The following is a 19,428-nucleotide window of genomic DNA, read 5'->3' as shown; positions in this document are numbered from 1 at the left end:
CTTATTACAGCACCATCTATGGTAAAACAAAGAAAATGTTTCAGACAAAATGTATGTAGATTTTGTCATATAACCACAATCTACTATAAAATGGGGGTTCCTACTGAATATTTCAAAGTTGACCCTCATCACCTGCGCATGGAGTAGGGTAGAAGGTCGAATGGGGTATGATTGGATGTCACCCTCCGAGACAAACAAATTGGAATTATAACTTTTTTTGTTCAAATGTGTAGTTTTCGAGATATTTCAATGCCTTTAGTTAAAATGAACATCCTGTACCAGTTAAGATGTGACACAATGTGGAGAAGTTTACAACTTGTGAGATGAGTGTATGAACATTATCTGCCTCAACTAGTCCTCCAGCTACACATGTATTTTGTACCATGCATCTATGACATTAAAATTGAGACACACATATCACATATCCTTAAATATCATGGAAATGCTTTCCCTGAATTGTTAGTAGTTCTCACAATAGACCAGAAATTGTTGAAGTATTCATTTCATAACCATAAATGAACCAACTGACAGTACAACACAATTATTGTGACTATGTAATAGTTACCACTCTGCAATAGGGCCCACACTATATACTAATAATAATATTTATCATTATTAGTGGCAGTGGTCAAACACAAAGCACTGGCAGTTTGATGTCTTCCAAATTCAGCCAATTCAGAAGTAAAGGGTCCAACAATTAGGTGATTTACAAAATCCAGCAAAAACAAATTCAAAGAATTAGAACAGTGACTGTGCCAAGTTTGTACACATATGTGACTATACTTCTGCTAATGGTAAATTGCACAGCACTTGTAAATAGGGATTTAAATGGGCCCAACACAAGAACTAGAGATAACTACCATATCTACAGCAAATGATTGAAAATGACATATAGGGACACAACAAATGCAGGAAGCTTATTTCGTAACAGGCTGCCAATTAGCATAAAGAGCCTAAAGGAAGAGAGCACCTTCAAAAGAAAACTGAAGGAACATCTCATCTCTGGATGTTGGTGGAAGGTAAGGAGTACTTTTAGGCAAATCCATAGAACAAATGTTAAGTTTGGAAGTGGAGTAAAACACTTTATTTTTCATGTGGAAACAAATTTCTGAAAACAGGAAAATGGAAAATTAAGTGAATGCTGAAAACACAGGAGAAAACATACAGACTACGTGTACTGGTGCAATTATGGTTTAAATGAATTTTAACTCTGTGTATATGTCAAATTTTTTTCTGTAGTACAGTCAACAAAAAATTAGTTTTCATTTTGTCTAAACACTTTAGTATTTTCAGCAATAGAGCAAAAATATATCATTTTATAGAATTTCCTTAAACATGCAACTCTGTTGCATAAATTAATGTAGGCCATTAGTATGTTTCATCATTGTGTGTTAATGTTGATCATCAATAAAAGTGAATTACAAAAAAATTGTTTTTATGTGTCAATGAATAATTTCTAAGAAATTTGTTCTATTCTGTATAACACTGTAAACATGACATGTCTAACACCATGGTAAAACAAAATCTGTGGGAATGTATTGTGCACAGATTTTAATTTGGTCTATTTTAAATGGGGGTGCATGGTACAGGTGAAGAAAATGTTGCTAGGCAGAGGAATGGTGCAGAGGAAGCATATTTTATAACAAGAATTTACCCTCATTGTGGATAGTTAGCATTGTTTTCTGAGAAGGATCTGTAGGTGATACTCGTGATACACTGAGAAATCCATCATCATTCTACAAACAAAAGTTGTTAGAAATAAGCAGTACACTCATTGACTCATTACTTGGTGGTTTAGCAAAATGCCTGCAAAAACTAAATCTCATTTAGCTTTTGTTATTTTAAAAATGTAAATGTTCACAGAGAATTCTTTTTCATTCTATAGTTAGACACTAAAGTTGATGATGGTATGGGGGGAGGGGGAATATTGCCTAATATCTGATTACATTCTGGGGTAATGGCCTCAGAAAGGTTGTGAACCAACAAACTACAGCAGTGATCTGGGATAGCCTAAGAACCCAGGCGAGAGGTGTCATTAGTACCAACACAAGCTACAATTTGCAGCAGAATGAACATGATTAGTGGATTCTGTACCCACTTACATTTCTCAGAAACAATCGGAAAGCTAGTTGTGAGATAATGGGATGAAGCCAGGTGTAGATAGGTATGGAAGAGGCTAATATGGAATGTGTGCATTGTACAACTCCGTTTTATTCCCTGGGTGGTTGTAATTGGAGCAATGTCCCCATGGAGTTATGCTGGTAATGGAGTTTGAACTCTGTAGTTTTTTCCTTGCTAAACTTACAAGTAGATTTCTCCTTTGTATGAAGGAACATCAACTGTAAACAAGAGTAAGAACCATTCAAATGAGCATAACTATAGTCATGGTGGGCCCTGGGGAGAAGACTGTGGGAACTTCATCTCTGAGCAACAATATGCTTTGTGCAATTATCTTTATAGTTGAATTGTATATTTGGAGACTTACATGAGTCTGTTCTTTGCTTTTCAAGTGCATTAATCTATTGTATACATGCTCAGCAATATCACAAACAAAATACTGTCAACCATTTCCCAAATTAATGTGTGTGTCTTTCATGGTACAACCTACCTGAAAGTCCCCCAGTGGTGACTCACAACAGACACTCAAGCCATTTTTAGCAAAGTTCCCTCAACATCACCTGATTTAATTTGACTACATTTCATTATCCATGTTTAGCTCTTGTTGATGTTCATTGTACACCCTCCTTTCAACACCCATCTGAGTCACTATCAGGTGTCATCACTGTGTATGCAAACTGCGGGCTGTTATTTACAAGAATTACATGACCTGAGCATAAACATCTACTGCCACATAGCACCTTAAACCTACCAATAAAAAGTTGGATACCTGGTGTACAGAATGAGTGATATATTTTGTTCCAAAGATGAACAAATAAGCTATCAAGCAGGTGGTCATAATGTTTTGGCTCATCAGTGTAACTGTAACTTTAAGTGGAGATCTGCCCCCTGTTTTGCAGATGTCTAATGGTTTCGGCAACAAGAGAAGCAGTTCAAAACTGTATTGCAAACTTAACACTTCTCTTACTACAATTGACTTACTTGAAATGTTTAGAAGATCCACTTCTCTGGATACCCGGCTGTGTCAATCTCCACAATTTCTTCTCTGAAGAAATAATGCTGGTTAGAGGAACTAAAAAAGACTCTCTCTTTCTTGAAATAACTTGGTACCCTCTTAATACTTTCAGTTCAGTTCAGGTATATTTTCATTTCCACAAGTTTCACATAAGCATACAAACTCTTGCAAGTCAACTGCATCATTAACCATTAGATACTATTAAATATGTGGGTTTAATAACCACCAGAAATGCAAAGACAGGTCTTGCTTCTAGCAAGTCTACCATCAAGATTAAGTAAGAGTCACTAGACAAAACATGTTTCAATTGTCTATAACAGTTACAATTATTCGACCACCAAGGAATAACACATAATTACTCCTTGTACTTTCCATACAGGTTCTATGGCGTGCGTGGCAAACACCTGTCAGTGTCACTCGTCTGATGCGGCTCCTGTTCTCCCATGACCAACATCCATCCTGCACACACAGACTGGTGTAGCACAGTAAATAGACTCTCTCTCACACTTATCTTTAAAACATCATGTGTTTGAGGCAGCAGAAGGTTGAGTAGTTCCAGAATTTACGTGGAAATTCTCAAATCACTACAGATGACTTGCCGAGTGCTGCACAGATTTGAAAATTATGTTTGGTCAGTTATAACTCTTTGGCTGGAGAATTTATTGTGTTTGATTGTGAGTGCCTCACCCATCATTAGTTTAGTGTTACACTGGCTGTGTGACAAATGACTGAAATCTAAACAGTTTACTGCATTTTTTTGTGCCTCTTTTGCTCAAGGCGTGTAAAGGCTACATGTGTTGTTAGTGTAAAAAGAGTTCTCGTTTTTAATTAACTTCTTACTGTTTGGTTGTTTTGCCTAGGGTGTCAAGAAACCATTTACAGAAGTTATTAAAGCAAACATCGGTGACTGCCATGCCATGGGACAAGTGCCTATTACATTTATTAGACAGGTGACTTTAGTACATATAATCAGAAATTTCAAAATGAATTGCCCTTGAAAATTGTATTTCATATTTTATATATATGATAATACATATATACTGTTCATTTTACTGTAATATTTATTTCAGGTGCTTGCTCTGGTTTCATATCCAATGTTACTAGATGACCCCATGTTTCCCTATGATGTGAAACATCAAGCCAAAGAGATCCTGGCTAGTTGTCCAGGTGGCAGTGTTGGTTTGTATGACTGCACTACTGAATTATTTACTCCAACCATTTAAGCTATTCAGTTCACTGTCTTACAGCACACCACTGCCACATCAGTATTTTTCAAAGGTACTTCGAAAAATTTTCTAGGATCATATTCTGAAACTGCTGGAAATGAAGTGATTCGTAGACATGTAGCAGAATTTATAGAAAAGAGAGATGGTGCCCCAAGTTCTTGGGAGGACATTGTGTTGACATCTGGTGCAACTGTAGGCATAAAGGTAACAAACTGCTATTTGTGGTGTCATTAAATTATTACAGAATTTGATAGCACAACAAGTGCACATGCTCCATGCCCACACCCACCACCTACAATGACTACCCTTCCCTCTCAAAACCCACACACACACATATTTGTTGATAAACAAGAACTGAAAAGTGGAAAATATTTTATTATGAATGTTATTAATGTTCCAGGTAGTGCTGAAGTTGCTGATTGGAGAAATAAATGGGAAAAAACCTGGTGTTATGATTCCAATTCCCCAGTATCCTATATACTCTGCTACTCTTTCAGAATTTAACATGGTGCAGGTCAGAGCATTTACTTTTGTCTTGTTGTTCTATAATCTCTCAGTGTGGGTGTTTTGTATTTGGTAAGCTATACACAAATTACTTGGGCAAATAACAGCATTTGCAATTTTTTTAGATACCATATTATCTGGACGAAGACAAATGCTGGGGCTTGGATGTAACTGAGCTGCAACATGCCATAGGTGAAGCTAAAAAAGTATGTAATCCTCGTGCTATAGTCATTATAAATCCTGGAAACCCGACAGGTAATGATAAAGCCAGTGGCAGCTCATGAAAAATTTTACCCATGTGCTACAATATTACAAATATAAACAGATTTATAAAAAGTATATTAAAATAAGAAGTAGTACTTATTCAGTGATGAAAAATGAAGTCCATACATTGCCATTTTCTGCTGCAGACTTTATCTATAACTTTGGAGTTGTACTCTCAACATTGGCTACCATGTTTTTTTTTTTTTCAATGGAGAGCATTGGCAGGGCATTAAGTTACTGCTCTGACATGGTATTCTGAAGAAAGGTCTTAATTCTGTTCAAAGATGAAAAACATCTTACAGGTTCACCAGTTGTTGTTCTAAATGAATTGGAGTAATGATACAGCTCCAACAATATTCCTTAAGTCTGGCCATTGGTACAATACCAACAATTTTGGAGGTATGAAGGTTAAACTCCATATCTACAACATGGGCTACAACTGGATATCAACATTAATTTCTCTCTCTGGGAAAAATATTAGAGTATTCTTCAAACTCTGAGAAACCCAACAACATTGCTGCATCTGGATGATCTAGATCTTGGAAACAATCAAGGACCTCTCTGTTAATCCTGTCACAGACTTCTTTTGCATCAGAATGTCAGCAAACACTTATCTGGCACTTGCTGTGAGAGGTGGCAGTGGTTGTATCTGTGGTATTATGGTCATCAATTGAGGCTCTTATATTATTACTAACTTGTGTGAAATGGGATGCTGAACTTTTTACTTTACAGCATCAACAGATCTTGCCTGCAGCTGACTGTACATGATATCCACATGAGGCATTACTTTTTGAACAACAGTAGCCAAAAGAAGAATTTTTCATCTTCTAGATTCTGGCGGAGCTAAACTGCTTGACAACAAGTTTGGACAGACGTTGTTTCTTGCAGTGCTGATAAACATCCATCAGCAAGGATTTATTATTGTGCACCACATTTATGATCCATGATTTAAAATTCCATCTACTAGCTGACCCACTAGGAATACTTCATACTGTCAGTACCTATACAGCAAAAAGTTGTCCCAGTGACTTCGAAAAGAAGGATGAAAAAACTGACGGATTTAAAAAGAACACTGCAGATAATTGATTTTGTGAAGCAGCATGTTCCATTGCTAAATTTAATTGCTGTGCACAACAGTTAGGGTACACTGTTTTAGTTTTTACCTGAATGTCAGCTGTACGGCCACTCATTGCAGCTGCACTAATGTATGCTGGTGCAATAATTTTGTGTGGTGCATCCTTGAACAAAGGATCTATAACACTGAAAATACGTGTAGAAATTTCCTGGCTGATTAAAACTGTATGCCAGACCAAGACTGGAACCCAGTGTCTTTGCCTTTTGTGGGCAAACACTCTACTGACTGAGCTGATAATACATTCAAGACCAGGATAATAATCAGCTACTCTGACAAGGCTACGACTTCCTTAAATCATTCCTGAAATGACGTCCATTCTGTCTGACATTTTGCTCACCACACCATGAACAGTTTTTCATCACCATCTCCACAACATCTATGGCAGATCCTATGCTCCTTCTGCATGCATTTTTCCATCCCATGGCTTCTACTCCTGTGACTGTCCCCATCATAAGAACTGCCCTTCACATGCTTCTACAACAAATATACTAGCCCTAGCAAATCGTGTACTATCAAAGGAAGAGCCACCTGTGAAATGACACATGTTGTATACCAGCTGTTATGCAAACACTGTTCAGCCTTTTACATCAGCATACTACCACCAGGTTCTTAGTTAGGATGTATGGCTATAAGAAGAGGGTTCATACTGGCAACACACACAATTCTATTGCAGAGCATGCTCTTCAACATGACAGTTGTGAACTCAGTGCCTGTTTGACCACATGTGTCATTTGGATTCTTCTCCCTCACACCAGTTATTCAGAACTCCACAGATGGGAACTGGCATTACACCAAGTCCTTGGTTCTCCCTTAATTTATGTTAATTTCTTTGGTCTCAGCATGTATTTTCAGTAACCATCCCTTTCTTCAATCCCTTTTAGTTTTCTATGTGTTTTTCTGACCTGCCTACTCCCCCCCTCCCACACCACTACTACATAAAATGCACTTTACTTTCCACTCTTATTAACTTGTGCACGAAGTTTTGGCAGTAATCTCTGTCTCGTGTATTACCCATCCTCCACCTTTAAGCTCTCAGGTTTTCAAATTACATCAGGTGCAGTCCCCATCAATCTGTCCTTCCTTCTCATCCTCTATGGTAAGTCTCTCTTGATCCAGGGTTCTGGATAACTTTTCTGAACTCTCCCCATTTTCTAAACCTTATCAGTACTTTTCCTCTCTTCCTTCTCCTTCAACCCTTCTGCCAGAAGAAGGAGCCAGTGGCTCTGAAAGCTTGGCCATTTAAATATCTTTATATGTGTGTTCTCCTGCCACCTTTTGGTGAGTAGTTTTTTATCAGTCCAATTACATTGTACAATTGGAACTTAAATAGTACCAACTATTTATTCACAACCGATACAAAAGAGTTACATGTTTGCACCTGTTACTGTCCTTCAAGGTAGTCACCAGTGTTGCGTAGAACCCATTACCAGCGATGTGGAAGACGTAGTATACTATTAGCAGAGCCTGTTCTGTTGATGGTGCGATTGGAGCGGTCTACTGCTTGTCGAATCTCTGGAACAGTTCGGAAGTGAATTCCATGAAGTGGTTCCTTCACCTTCAGAATCAAATCAAAGTCACAAGGACTTAAGTCCGGGGAGTATGGTGGATGGTACAGTACTTACCAGTCCCATCAGCTGAACAGAGCAGCCACAGCTTGTGCTGTATGCACCCGCCGCATTGTCATGATGGGGAGGTTATGCAGAAAGTGTCACCGCTTCTTTCACAGAGCTGGTCGCAGATGATGCTCCAAAAATGAACAGTAATACTGTGCATTGATGGTCTGTCATGGAGGAATGTAATGTGTTAGGATAACACCATCACAGTCATACATGAGAATCGCCATAATTTTCACCATGCTCTGATGCACTTCTGACTTTCGCGGCGACCCATAATCATGCCATTTGCTGGATTGGCATTTCAGTTTTGGCTTCGTGGCATTCACTTCAGAACTGTTTCAGAGATTCAACAGGCAGTAGACTGCTCCATTCGCACCATCAACAGAACAGGCTCTGCTAACGGTACACTACACCTTCCACATTGCTGGAACAGGTTCTACACAATGCTGGTGACCACTCTGAAGGACAGTAATAGGTGCAAACATGGAAGTCTTTTGTATTGGTTGTGAATAAATAGTTGCCACTATTTAAGATCCAACCCTCGTACATACATATTCTTCTAGACAGCATATGATGGGTGCCAGAGGGTATGTCATACCATTACTAGTCACTTTCTTTGCTGATGCACTCACAAATAGAATGAGCGAAAAACAACCATCCGTATGCTTCAATATGAACCCTAATTTCTCTTATTTTATCTTCTTGGTCCTTATGCTAAATGTAAAATGGTGGCAGCATAATTGTTCTGCAGTCAGCTCCAAATGCTGGTTCTCTATATTTTCTCAATAGTGTTCTGCGAAAAGAACGTCACCTCCTCCCATGCAGGAATTCCTGCTTGAGTTCACGAAGCACCTCTGTAATACTCAAATGTCTATCAAATCTACCGGTAACAAATCTAGCAGCCCATCTCTGAATTGCCTTGACATCTTCCTGTAGTCTGACCTGGTGGGTATTCCAAACACTTGAAGAGTACTCAAGAATGTCATGATAGTGTTCTACATTTGGTCTTACACTTTCCCTATAGGGCAGGAATACTAGAGGCTCTCTGGAGATAATGTGAGGGGAGAGTATTCCTACTATAAAAATAGGGAAAGCTCAGGTAATGAGTCTTAGACTTCCATTGTTTTTACATAAAAGTTTTTAGGTAAAAACAGTCTAAGATCACATATAAGTTGTTAAAATGAAAAAAATGTATTACTCAGGTGACTGGTTTTGATCATGGTACAATATCATAAGGAAACTAAAACATTGTGAAAAGAGTAATACAAAGTTTCAGAGGACAAGGCTTAGTTATAAATTAAATACTGTTAATAATTTATCTAAGATTCCAAATCTAACAATGATCACGGGTGAAGAGAGTGGCAAAGAGCAGCCCACTACGTAACAGTGATAAACACTGCTGACCAAAGTACAGCTGTTTGCACTTAAGTAGGTGAGGTTCTAGCCACTGTCTCCCACACAATGTCATTTATAGCAGTTACAGATTATGACATAATTTCATAATAGGTTGCAGTAAACTGTAATTATTATGGATAGCTATGGAATCATGCTTTAAGTTGGTTACATTATTTACTGTGTGCCCGACCGACACTCGAACTTGGGACCTTTGCCTTTCGCGGGCAAGTGCTCTACCATCTGAGCTACCGAAGCACAACTCACGCCCGGTACTCACAGCTTTACTTCTGCCAGTATCTCGTCTCCTACCTTCCAAACTTTACAGAAGCTCTCCTGCGAACCTTGCAGAACTAGCACTCCTGAAAGAAAGGATACTGCAGAGACATGGCTTAACCACAGCCTGGGGGATGTTTCCAGAATGAGATTTTCACTCTGCAGCGGAGTGTGCGATGATATGAAACTTCCTGGCAGATTAAAACTGTTTGCCTGACCGAGACTCGAACTCGGGACCTTTGCCTTTCGCGGGCAAGTGCTCTACCATCTGAGCTACCGAAGCACGACTCATGCCCGGTACTCACAGCTTTACTTCTGCCAGTATCTCGTCTCCTACCTTCCAAACTTTACAGAAGCTCTCCTGCAAACCTTGCAGAACTAGCACTCCTGAAAGAAAGGATACTGCAGAGACATGGCTTAGCCACAGCCTGGGGGATGTTTCCAGAGTGAAATTTTCACTCTGCAGCGGAGTGTGCGCTGATATGAAACTTCCTGTCAGATTAAAACTGTGTGCCCGACCGAGACTCGAACTCGGGACCTTTACCTTTCGCGGGCAAGTGCTCTACCATCTGAGCTACCGAAGCACGACTCACACCCGGTACTCACAGCTTTACTTCTGCCAGCACTTGCCCGCGAAAGGCAAAGGTCCCGAGTTCGAGTCTCGGTCAGGCACACAGTTTTAATCTGCTACAAAGTTTCATATCAGCGCACACTCCGCTGCAGAGTGAAAATCTCATTCTGGAAACATCCCCCAGGCTGTGGCTAAGCCATGTCTCCGCAGTATCCTTTCTTTCAGGAGTGCTAGTTCTGCAAGGTTCACAGGAGAGCTTCTGTAAAGTTTGGAAAGTAGGAGACGAGATACTGGCAGAAGTAAAGCTGTGAGTACTGGGCGTGATTTGTGCTTTGGTAGCTCAGATGGTAGAGCACTTGCCCGCGAAAGGCAAAGGTCCCGAGTTCGAGTCCCGGTCGGGCACACAGTTTTAATCTGGCAGGAAGTTTCATATCAGCGCACACTCCTCTGCAGAGTGAAAATCTCATTCTGGATACATTATTTACATTTATACCTAAGTTTTGTCCTCTGAAACTATGAATTACTCTTGCCACAGAGTTTAATGGTTTGATGATTCTTTCCACAGAGTTTAATGGTTTAATGATGACTGTAACAAAATCGAAACTGGTCACCTGATTAATAAATTTTAACAACTTACATGCATTCCTAGACTGTTCTTCTTTAGAAAAACTTTTATTCTAATTTTTGAATGCTGTTTCCCAGGAACAGTGTTCCAAAAGATGCGCCATCATATTTGTTTGTTTTTCCATTATCATAATAATACAGCTAGCAGTTGTGGTATCTTGAGAAACAGGAATATATATATTATGTCTGCTTGTGCCTGTTATGTGTGTGTGTGTGTGTGTGTGTGTGTGTGTGTGTGTGTGTGTGCGAGTGTATACCTGTATACCTAAAAACAAAGATGATGTAACTTACCAAACGAAAGTGTTGGTATGTTGATAGACACACAAACAAACACAAACACACACAGGAAATTCAAGCTTTCGCAACCCACGGTTGCTTCATCAGGGAAGAGGGAAGGAGAGGGAAAGACGAAAGGATGTGGGTTTTAAGGGAGAGGGTAAGGAGTCATTCCAATCCCGGGAGCGGAAAGACTTACCTTAGGAGGAAAAAAGGACAGGTATACACTCGCACACACACACATATCCATCCGCACATATGCACTTACCTTAGGGGGAAAAAGGACAGGTATACACTCGCACACACACACACACACACACATATCCATCCACACATATGCGGATGGATATGTGTGAGTGTGCGAGTGTATACCTGTCCTTTTTTCCTCCTAAGGTAAGTCTTTCTGCTCCCAGGACTGGAATGACTCCTTACCCTCTCCCTTAAAACCCACATCCTTTCGTCTTTCCCTCTCCTTCCCTCTTTCCTGACAAAGCAACCGTTTGTTGCGAAAGCTTGAATTTGGTACGTATGTTTGTGTTTGTTTGCATGTCTATCGACCTGCCAGCGCTTTTGTTTGGTAAGTCTCATCAACCAACGGTTGCTTCATCAGGAAAGAGGGAAGGAGAGGGAAAGACGAAAGGATGTGGGTTTTAAGGGAGAGGGTAAGGAGTCATTCCAATCCCGAGAGCGGAAAGACTTACCTTAGGGGAAAAAAAGGACAGGTATACACTCGCACACACACACACATATCCATCCACACATACACAGACACAAGCAGACATTTGTAAAGGCAAAGAGTTTGGGCAGAGATGTCAGTTAAGGCGGAAGTACAGAGGCAAAGATTAAAGATGAGAGGATCATTTAACTCTGGGCAGGTGTGAGGTAATTGTTATTTTCCAATTCACTGATTGTGATAGTAGTGCTATTTTGTTTTCAGAGTACTTATCTTGTAGTGAATTGTACTCTCCTTGTTACAGGCCAAGTTCTTTCACGAAACAACATTGAAGAGATAATTAAATTTGCACATCAGGAGAGGTTATTTATTTTTGCTGATGAGGTAAGTTTTTTAAAAAAATTCTAATATCAGTTTATGTGAAAATCACTAATCATGCTATTAAGCGGCATCCAAGATGGCTAACCAAACAATGTGACCAAGTAATTAATATTGAACTGGAAAGAACTAATAATGTTTGTATAACAATGCAGTTTAGACAATCATTATGTGGTTTGCAGACAAGATATCCCAGACCTACATTAGCAGTCTGTTTCTCAGGTAGGGTGCATTGGAATTTTTTTAGTAAAATATTAATTACACAACTATTTCAGGAAAAGTTGAATGGTGATCGTTACAGTTTCGGAACCTGCTTGAATCTAATCAGAGAATTTCTCAGCAATGATCCAAGATAGACACTGATAACAGCCTTTGTTCCTTGCAATCAACAATTGGAAATTACACCAAATTCAAATCTTTCATAACCTAGCAAAAACACTGTTGGTATTCTTTTCTTTTGGAAGTGATTTGTGTCCACTGAAAGAAAACTCAAAACTTGGACAATTTGTTATAGTACTTGTGGGCCAGTATCATCTACGAAATGATCAGCCAATAGAAATCATTTCATTTTACCTAAACAACAACTGAGGAAATGATATAGTGCTACTTACCATAAAGAAGACACATTAAGTTGCAGCAGGCACAATTAAAAGACATTTACACAAAGATTTTGGCCACAGCTTTCATTAGCAAAAGAGAAATACAAGTCATTCATATGCAGAAGTAAGCACACCTCATGCACACATGACTGCCAACTCCAAAGCTCGAGCCAGATTGCAACTATCACATGGGATGGAAGCAGCAATTTGGACGGGCTGGAAAGGGGAAGGGAAAGGGATAATAGTACACGGTTGGGGAAACAGGGGAATGCTGTCTGACTGTTTGTGCAGCGATTCAACAGGTGCACCATCAGGAGGTTGTGGGGCAGTGAGATGGGAAAAAAGGAGCACAAAAGAAGAGGAACTACACAAGATGGGCAGGTGCATTAGCAGAGGGTGCCAAACAAAGAGGGTGGGAGACAAGAATGAGGAGGAGATGATAGAACAAAGTGGTTGGAAACTGGTGGGTGGAGGGTGTGGGGACAGTATTTTACTGTAGGTTGGGACCAGATAATTATGGGAGTGGAGAATATGTTGTAAGGATAACTTCCATTTATGTAGTTCAGAAGAGCTGGTAGTGGAGGGCAGGATCCAGATGGCTTGGGTAATGAAACAGCCATTGAACTCAAGAGTGTTATGTTCCGTTGTGTCTTGTGCCACAGGGTGGGCTACTTTGCTCTTGGCCACAGTTTGGTGGTGGCCACTCATCCTGGTTGACAGCTGGTTGTTAGTCATACTAATATAAAAAGCCGTGCAGTGATTATAGCAGAGCTGAAAAATGACATGGCTGCTTTCACAGGTGGCCTGGTCAAGACTGGAATAGGAAGTGCTGGATGGATGATTTGGGCAGGTCTTATACTTGTGCCTGCCACAGGGATGTGATCCTTGTGGCAAGGTGTTGGGATTGGGAATGGCATAAGGATGGACTAGGATGTTGTGGACGTTTGTTGGGCAGTGTAGCACCACTTTAGGAGAGGTGATTGTTTGAAGCCAAGTTTTTCAACAGTGTCCACCACTTCTGGTGGTCCATGGCATCAAGACTACGCAGCAGTTGTCTGCTATTTCTTGCTCTCCAGTTGTGAGGATGTCCTCATACATTTTCTCACTGACCTCATACCGTCCAGGAATGTACTCCTTCTGTAACCTCTGGTAATAAACTTTCTTCCTGTGCTTAATACCACACCCACAAATCTTCCACAATTATTGCTCAAGGAAGGAATCCATCCTGAGGTCTTATCCAGGTTTTTGATGAAATCAGACAAGTTTGATTTCTGAAATTTCCAGCATCATTGGAGAATGGAAGTTACATCTACATCTACATTTATACTCCGCAAGCCACCCAACAGTGTGTGGTGGAGGGCACTTTACGTGCCACTGTCATTACCTCCCTTTTCTGTTCCAGTCGCGTATGGTTCGCGGAAAGAACGACTGTCGGAAAGCCTCCATGCATGCTCGAATCTCTCTAATTTTACATTCATGATCTCCTCGGGAGGTATAAGTAGGGGGAAGCAATATATTCGATACCTCATCCAGAAACACACCCTCTCGAAACCTGGCGAGCAAGCTACACCGCGATGCAGAGTGCCTCTCTTGCAGAGTCTGCCAATTGAGTTTGTTAAACATCTCCGTAACACTATCACAGTTGCCAAATAACCCTGTGACGAAATGCACCACTCTTCTTTGGATCTTCTCTATCTCCTCCATCAACCCGATCTGGTACGGATCCCACACTGATGAGCAACACTCAAGTATAGGTCGAACGAGTGTTTTGTAAGCCACCTCCTTTGTTGATGGACTACATTTTCTAAGGACTCTCCCAATGAATCTCAACCTGGTACCCGCCTTACCAACAATTAATTTTATATGATCATTCCACTTCAAATCATTTCGTACGCATAGTCCCAGATATTTTACAGAAGTAACTGCTACCAATGTTTGTTCCGCTATCATATAATCATACAATAAAGGTTCCTTCTTTCTATGTATTCGCAATACATTACATTTGTCTATGTTAAGGGTCAGTTGCCACTCCCTGCACCAAGTGCCTATCCACTGTAGATCTTCCTGCATTTTGCTACAATTTTCTAATGTTGCAACTCCTCTGTATACTATAGCATCATCCGCGAAAAGCCGCATGGAACTTCCGACACTATCTACTAGGTCATTTATATATATTGTGAAAAGCAATGGTCCCATAACACTCCCCTGTGGCACGCAAGAGGTTACTTTAACGTCTGTAGACATCTCTCCGTTGATAACAACATGCTGTGTTCTGTTTGCTCTTACTTTGTTTATCAGGCGACAGTGCGGAACTGTATCGAACGCCTTCCGGAAGCCAAGGAAAATAGCATCTACCTGGGAGCCTGTATCTAATATTTTCTGGGTTTCATGAACAAATAAAGCGAGTTGGGTCTCACACGATCACTGTTTCCGGAATCCATGTTGATTCCTACAGAGTAGATTCTGGGTTTCCAAAAATGACATGATACGTGAGCAAAAAACATGTTCTAAAATTCTACAACAGATCGATGTCAGAGATACAGGTCTATAGTTTTGCGCATCTGCTCGACAACCCTTCTTGAAGACTTGGACTACCTGTGCTCTTTTCCAATCATTTGGAACCTTCCGTTCCTCTAGAGACTTGCAGTACACAGCTGTTACAAGGGGGGCGAGTTCTTTCGAGTACTCTGTGTAGAGTTGAATTGGTATCCCATCAGGTCCAGTGGACTTTCCTCTGTTGAGTGATTCCAGTTGCTTTTCTATTCCTTGAACACTTATTTTGATGTCAGCCATTTTTTCGTTAGTGTGAGGATTTAGAGAAGGAACTGCAGTGCTCTCTTCCTCTGTGAAACAGCTTTGGAAAAAGGTGTTTACTATTTCAGCTTTACGCGTGTCATCCTCTGTTTCAATGCCATCATCATCCCGGAATGTCTGGATATGCTGTTTCGAGCCACTTACTGATTTAACATAAGACCAGAACTTCCTAGGATTTTCTGTCAAGTCGGTACATAGAATTTTACTTTCGAATTCACTGAACACTTCACGCATAGCCCTCCTTACGCTAACTTTTACATCGCTTAGCTTCTGTTTGTCTGAGAGGTTTTGGCTGCATTTAAACTTGGAGTGAAGCTCTCTTTGCTTTTGCAGTAGTTTCCTAACTTTGTTGTTGAACCACGGTGGGTTTTTCCCATCCCTCACAGTTTTACTCAGCACATACCTGTCTAAAACACATTTTACGATTGCCTTGAACTTTTTCCATAAACACTCAACATTGTCAGTGTCGGAACAGAAATTTTCGTTTTGATCTGTTAGGTAGTCTGAAATCTGCTTTCTATTACTCTTGCTAAACAGATAAACCGTCCTCCCTTTTTTTATATTCCTATTAACTTCCATATTCAGGGATGCTGCAACGGCCTCATGATCACTGATTCCCTGTTCTACACTTACAGAGTCGAAAAGTTCGGGTCTGTTTGTTATCAGTAGGTCCAATATGTTATCTCCACGAGTCGGTTCTCTGTTTAATTGCTTGAGGTAATTTTCGGATAGTGCACTCAGTATAATGTCACTCGATGCTCTGTCCCTACCACCATTCCTGAACATCTGAGTGTCCCAGTCTGTATCTGGTAAATTGAAATCTCCACCTAAGATTATAACATGCTAAGAAATTTTATGTGAAATGTATTCCAAATTTTCTCTCAGTTGTTCTGCCACTAATGCTGCTGAGTCGGGGGGTCGGTAAAAGGACCCAATTATTAACCTAGCTTGGGTGTTGAGTTTAACCTCCATCCATAATAATCACAGGAACTATTCACTTCTACTTCACTACAGGATAAACTACTACTAACAGCGACAAACACGCCACCACCGGTTGCATGCAATCTATCCTTTCTAAACACCGTCTGTGCCTTTGTAAAAATTTTGGCAGAATTTATCTCTGACTTCAGCCAGCTTTCTGTACCTATAACGATTTCAGCTTCGGTGCTTTCTATCAGCGCTTGAAGTTCCAGTAGTTTACCAACGCAGCTTCGACAGTTTACAATTACAATACCGATTGCTGCTTGGTCCCCGCATGTCCTAACTTTGCCCCGCACCCGTTGAGGCTGTTGCCCTTTCTGTACTTGCCCGAGGCCATCTAACCTAAAAAACCACCCAGCCCACACCACACAACCCCTGCTACCCGTGTAGCCGCTTGTTGCGTGTAGTGGACTCCTGACCTATCCAGCGGAACCCGAAACCCCACCACCCTATGGCGCAAGTCGAGGAATCTGCAGCCCACACGGTCGCAGAACCGTCTCAGCCTCTGATTCAGACCCTCCACTCGGCTCTGTAACAAAGGTCCGCAGTCAGTCCTGTCGACGATGCTGCAGATGGTGAGCTCTGCTTTCATCCCGCTAGCGAGACTGGCAGTCTTCACCAAATCAGATAGCCGCCGGAAGCCAGAGAGGATTTCCTCCGATCCATAGCGACACACATCATTGGTGCCGACATGAGCGACCACCTGCAGATGGGTGCACCCTGTACCCTTCATGGCATCCGGAAGGACCCTTTCCACATCTGGAATGACTCCCCCCAGTACGCACACGGAGTGCACTTTGGTTTTCTTCCCCTCCCTTGCTGCCATATCCCTAAGGGGCCCCATTACGCGCCTGACGTTGGAGCTCCCAACTACCAGTAAGCCCACCCTCTGCGAACGCCCGGATCTTGCAGACTGAGGGGCAACCTCTGGAACAGGACAAGCAGCCATGTCAGGCCGAAGATCAGTATCAGCCTGAGACAGAGCCTGAAACCGGTTCGTCAGACAAACTGGAGAGGCCTTCCGTTGAGCCCTCCGGAATGTCTTTCGCCCCCTGCCACACCTTGAGACGACCTCCCACTCTACCACAGGTGAGGGATCAGCCTCAATGCGGGCAGTATCCCGGGCAACCACAGTCATAGTCCGATTGGGGGATGCGTGGGATGAGCTGGCTGTCCCCGACAAACCCCCATCCGGACCCCCACAGTGATGCCCATTGGCAACAGCCTCAAGCTGTGTGACCGAAGCCAACACTGCCTGAGGCTGGGAGCGAAGGGATGCCAACTCAGCCTGCATCCGAACACAGCAGTTGCAGTCCCTATCCATGCTAAAAACTGTTGTGCAAAGAACGTCTGAACTAATCTACAGAGAGCAAAAACAAATCGGCACAAAATTTAAACGGTTATTAAAATACAAGATTACCTAGTAAATGCAGTAATGCTGCCACTTGTGCACTGCTGACACATTGCTCGGCGGCGGAAGGAGACTACGCAATTTTACACTATTCAGGTACTAAAATGCGATGCTACAACTCTCAAATATTATAATACACCCGAAATTTATGAATTAAACAATGCAAGTACCAAAAACACGTAAAGAAATTAAGAATTAAACTATGTAACAAATGAGTGAGCTAGGAGTATACGACTTGCTGCTGGCCACTGCTTATCCAACGACAGCAGGGAGCACACTGGCTGTGACCAACCGACACTGGCTGTTCAAAACAAAAACAGAAGACAGACGACTACACGACTTTACACTATTCAGGTACTAAAACGCGATGCTACAACTCTCAAATACTATAATAAGCCCAAAATTTATGAATTAAACAATGCAAGTACCAAAAGCATGCAAAGAAATTAAGAATTGAACTATGTAACAAATAAGTGAGCGAGGAGTATACGACTTGCTGCTGCCAGATGCTTATCCAACGGCAGCAGGGAGCACACTCCAGTTATCAGTGGGATGTGTAAGCCTGCTTTCAGTGTTACTGGACAGTGCTGACTGTATGGGAAGTTAGACAGAACTCTCTGTGTGATTGCTAATGGCTGAAGATTATTGTTAGAAGATATGAAACAAACATCAGGATTGTATTCTTGCCTCAAAGCAGGAGATCTGAATGTGGATTAGTCATTGGTAGAAAAAATTAGATGGAGATTTTGACCTTCTACCATCAGATTCTTTGTTGCAATAAGTAACTTCTTGTATCCACTCCAGATACACCATCTTTCACCTGAAATCAGAAGGTGAAATTACAGGAGCTAGCACTTAGGTGTGAGTGTTTCATTTATGACACCAAAACACTAAAATGTGTGTACTTTGCACTTGTACACACAGTAGTCACATATTATATTCCACTTTGGAGTATCTCACACAGAGAAATTTACTGTGAAAGAGTGAATAGCAAAGACAATATGACATGTGCTTCAAACCTCCCACATTAAACATCTGTGCCTTGCATTTCTGTTCATGAAACAGTGTGTTTTATTCATGCAAATTTACGTATTATTCTAAAAGATAGATATGCAACGTGAACAGATCCATCATTCCAATGATGTATCTATAATTAGTCAATGGATATGTAAATGACACATTAGTGTAAGGCACAAGGGGGTGCAGATGTAACTCATATTTGATTCTAAAACAACTAATTTTAGTGTTTTCTTGATCACTGTAGGCTTTCAACTGATGAGGTTCATCCTAGAGATGTAACTGTCGTTTTTCTTAGTAAGACTTAATTGTAATATTTATATAAATTGTAATACTGACTTGTCCCATGTCCATGTGTAATGACACACAGCAGGATTTCTAGGACCAATAAAAATCAAATCAAATGATCTGCGCCCAGGAAGGACTAGGCAACAGACCCCATGAGCTACTGTTGGTACCAGGATCTGGGATCAGTTGCATGTCATTTTCAATTATGACAGTGCAGGGTCTAAAACTTCTATGACGATGTAACTTCTGT

At 41.0% G+C, this 19,428-nt stretch overlaps 1 protein-coding gene across 1 annotated transcript in view; it reads left to right on the top strand.

Annotated features, from left to right (window-relative positions):
- LOC126175910 (alanine aminotransferase 1-like) overlaps nt 1-19,428 on the top strand; it is a 105,042-nt gene that overhangs the window by 47,533 nt on the left and 38,081 nt on the right. The window contains exons 2-7 of the mRNA XM_049922977.1: nt 3,994-4,083; nt 4,204-4,312; nt 4,433-4,563; nt 4,760-4,873; nt 4,989-5,118; nt 11,995-12,074. Of these exons, the coding sequence (XP_049778934.1) occupies nt 3,994-4,083; nt 4,204-4,312; nt 4,433-4,563; nt 4,760-4,873; nt 4,989-5,118; nt 11,995-12,074 (654 nt within the window). The remainder of the gene's footprint in view (nt 1-3,993; nt 4,084-4,203; nt 4,313-4,432; nt 4,564-4,759; nt 4,874-4,988; nt 5,119-11,994; nt 12,075-19,428) is intronic.

The sequence above is a fragment of the Schistocerca cancellata genome, chromosome 3 (assembly GCF_023864275.1).
Source record: "Schistocerca cancellata isolate TAMUIC-IGC-003103 chromosome 3, iqSchCanc2.1, whole genome shotgun sequence".
Taxonomy (NCBI): Eukaryota; Metazoa; Arthropoda; class Insecta; order Orthoptera; family Acrididae; genus Schistocerca; species Schistocerca cancellata.
Note: the sequence above shows the minus strand (reverse complement) of the source record. Positions and strands in the feature narration are given on the sequence as shown.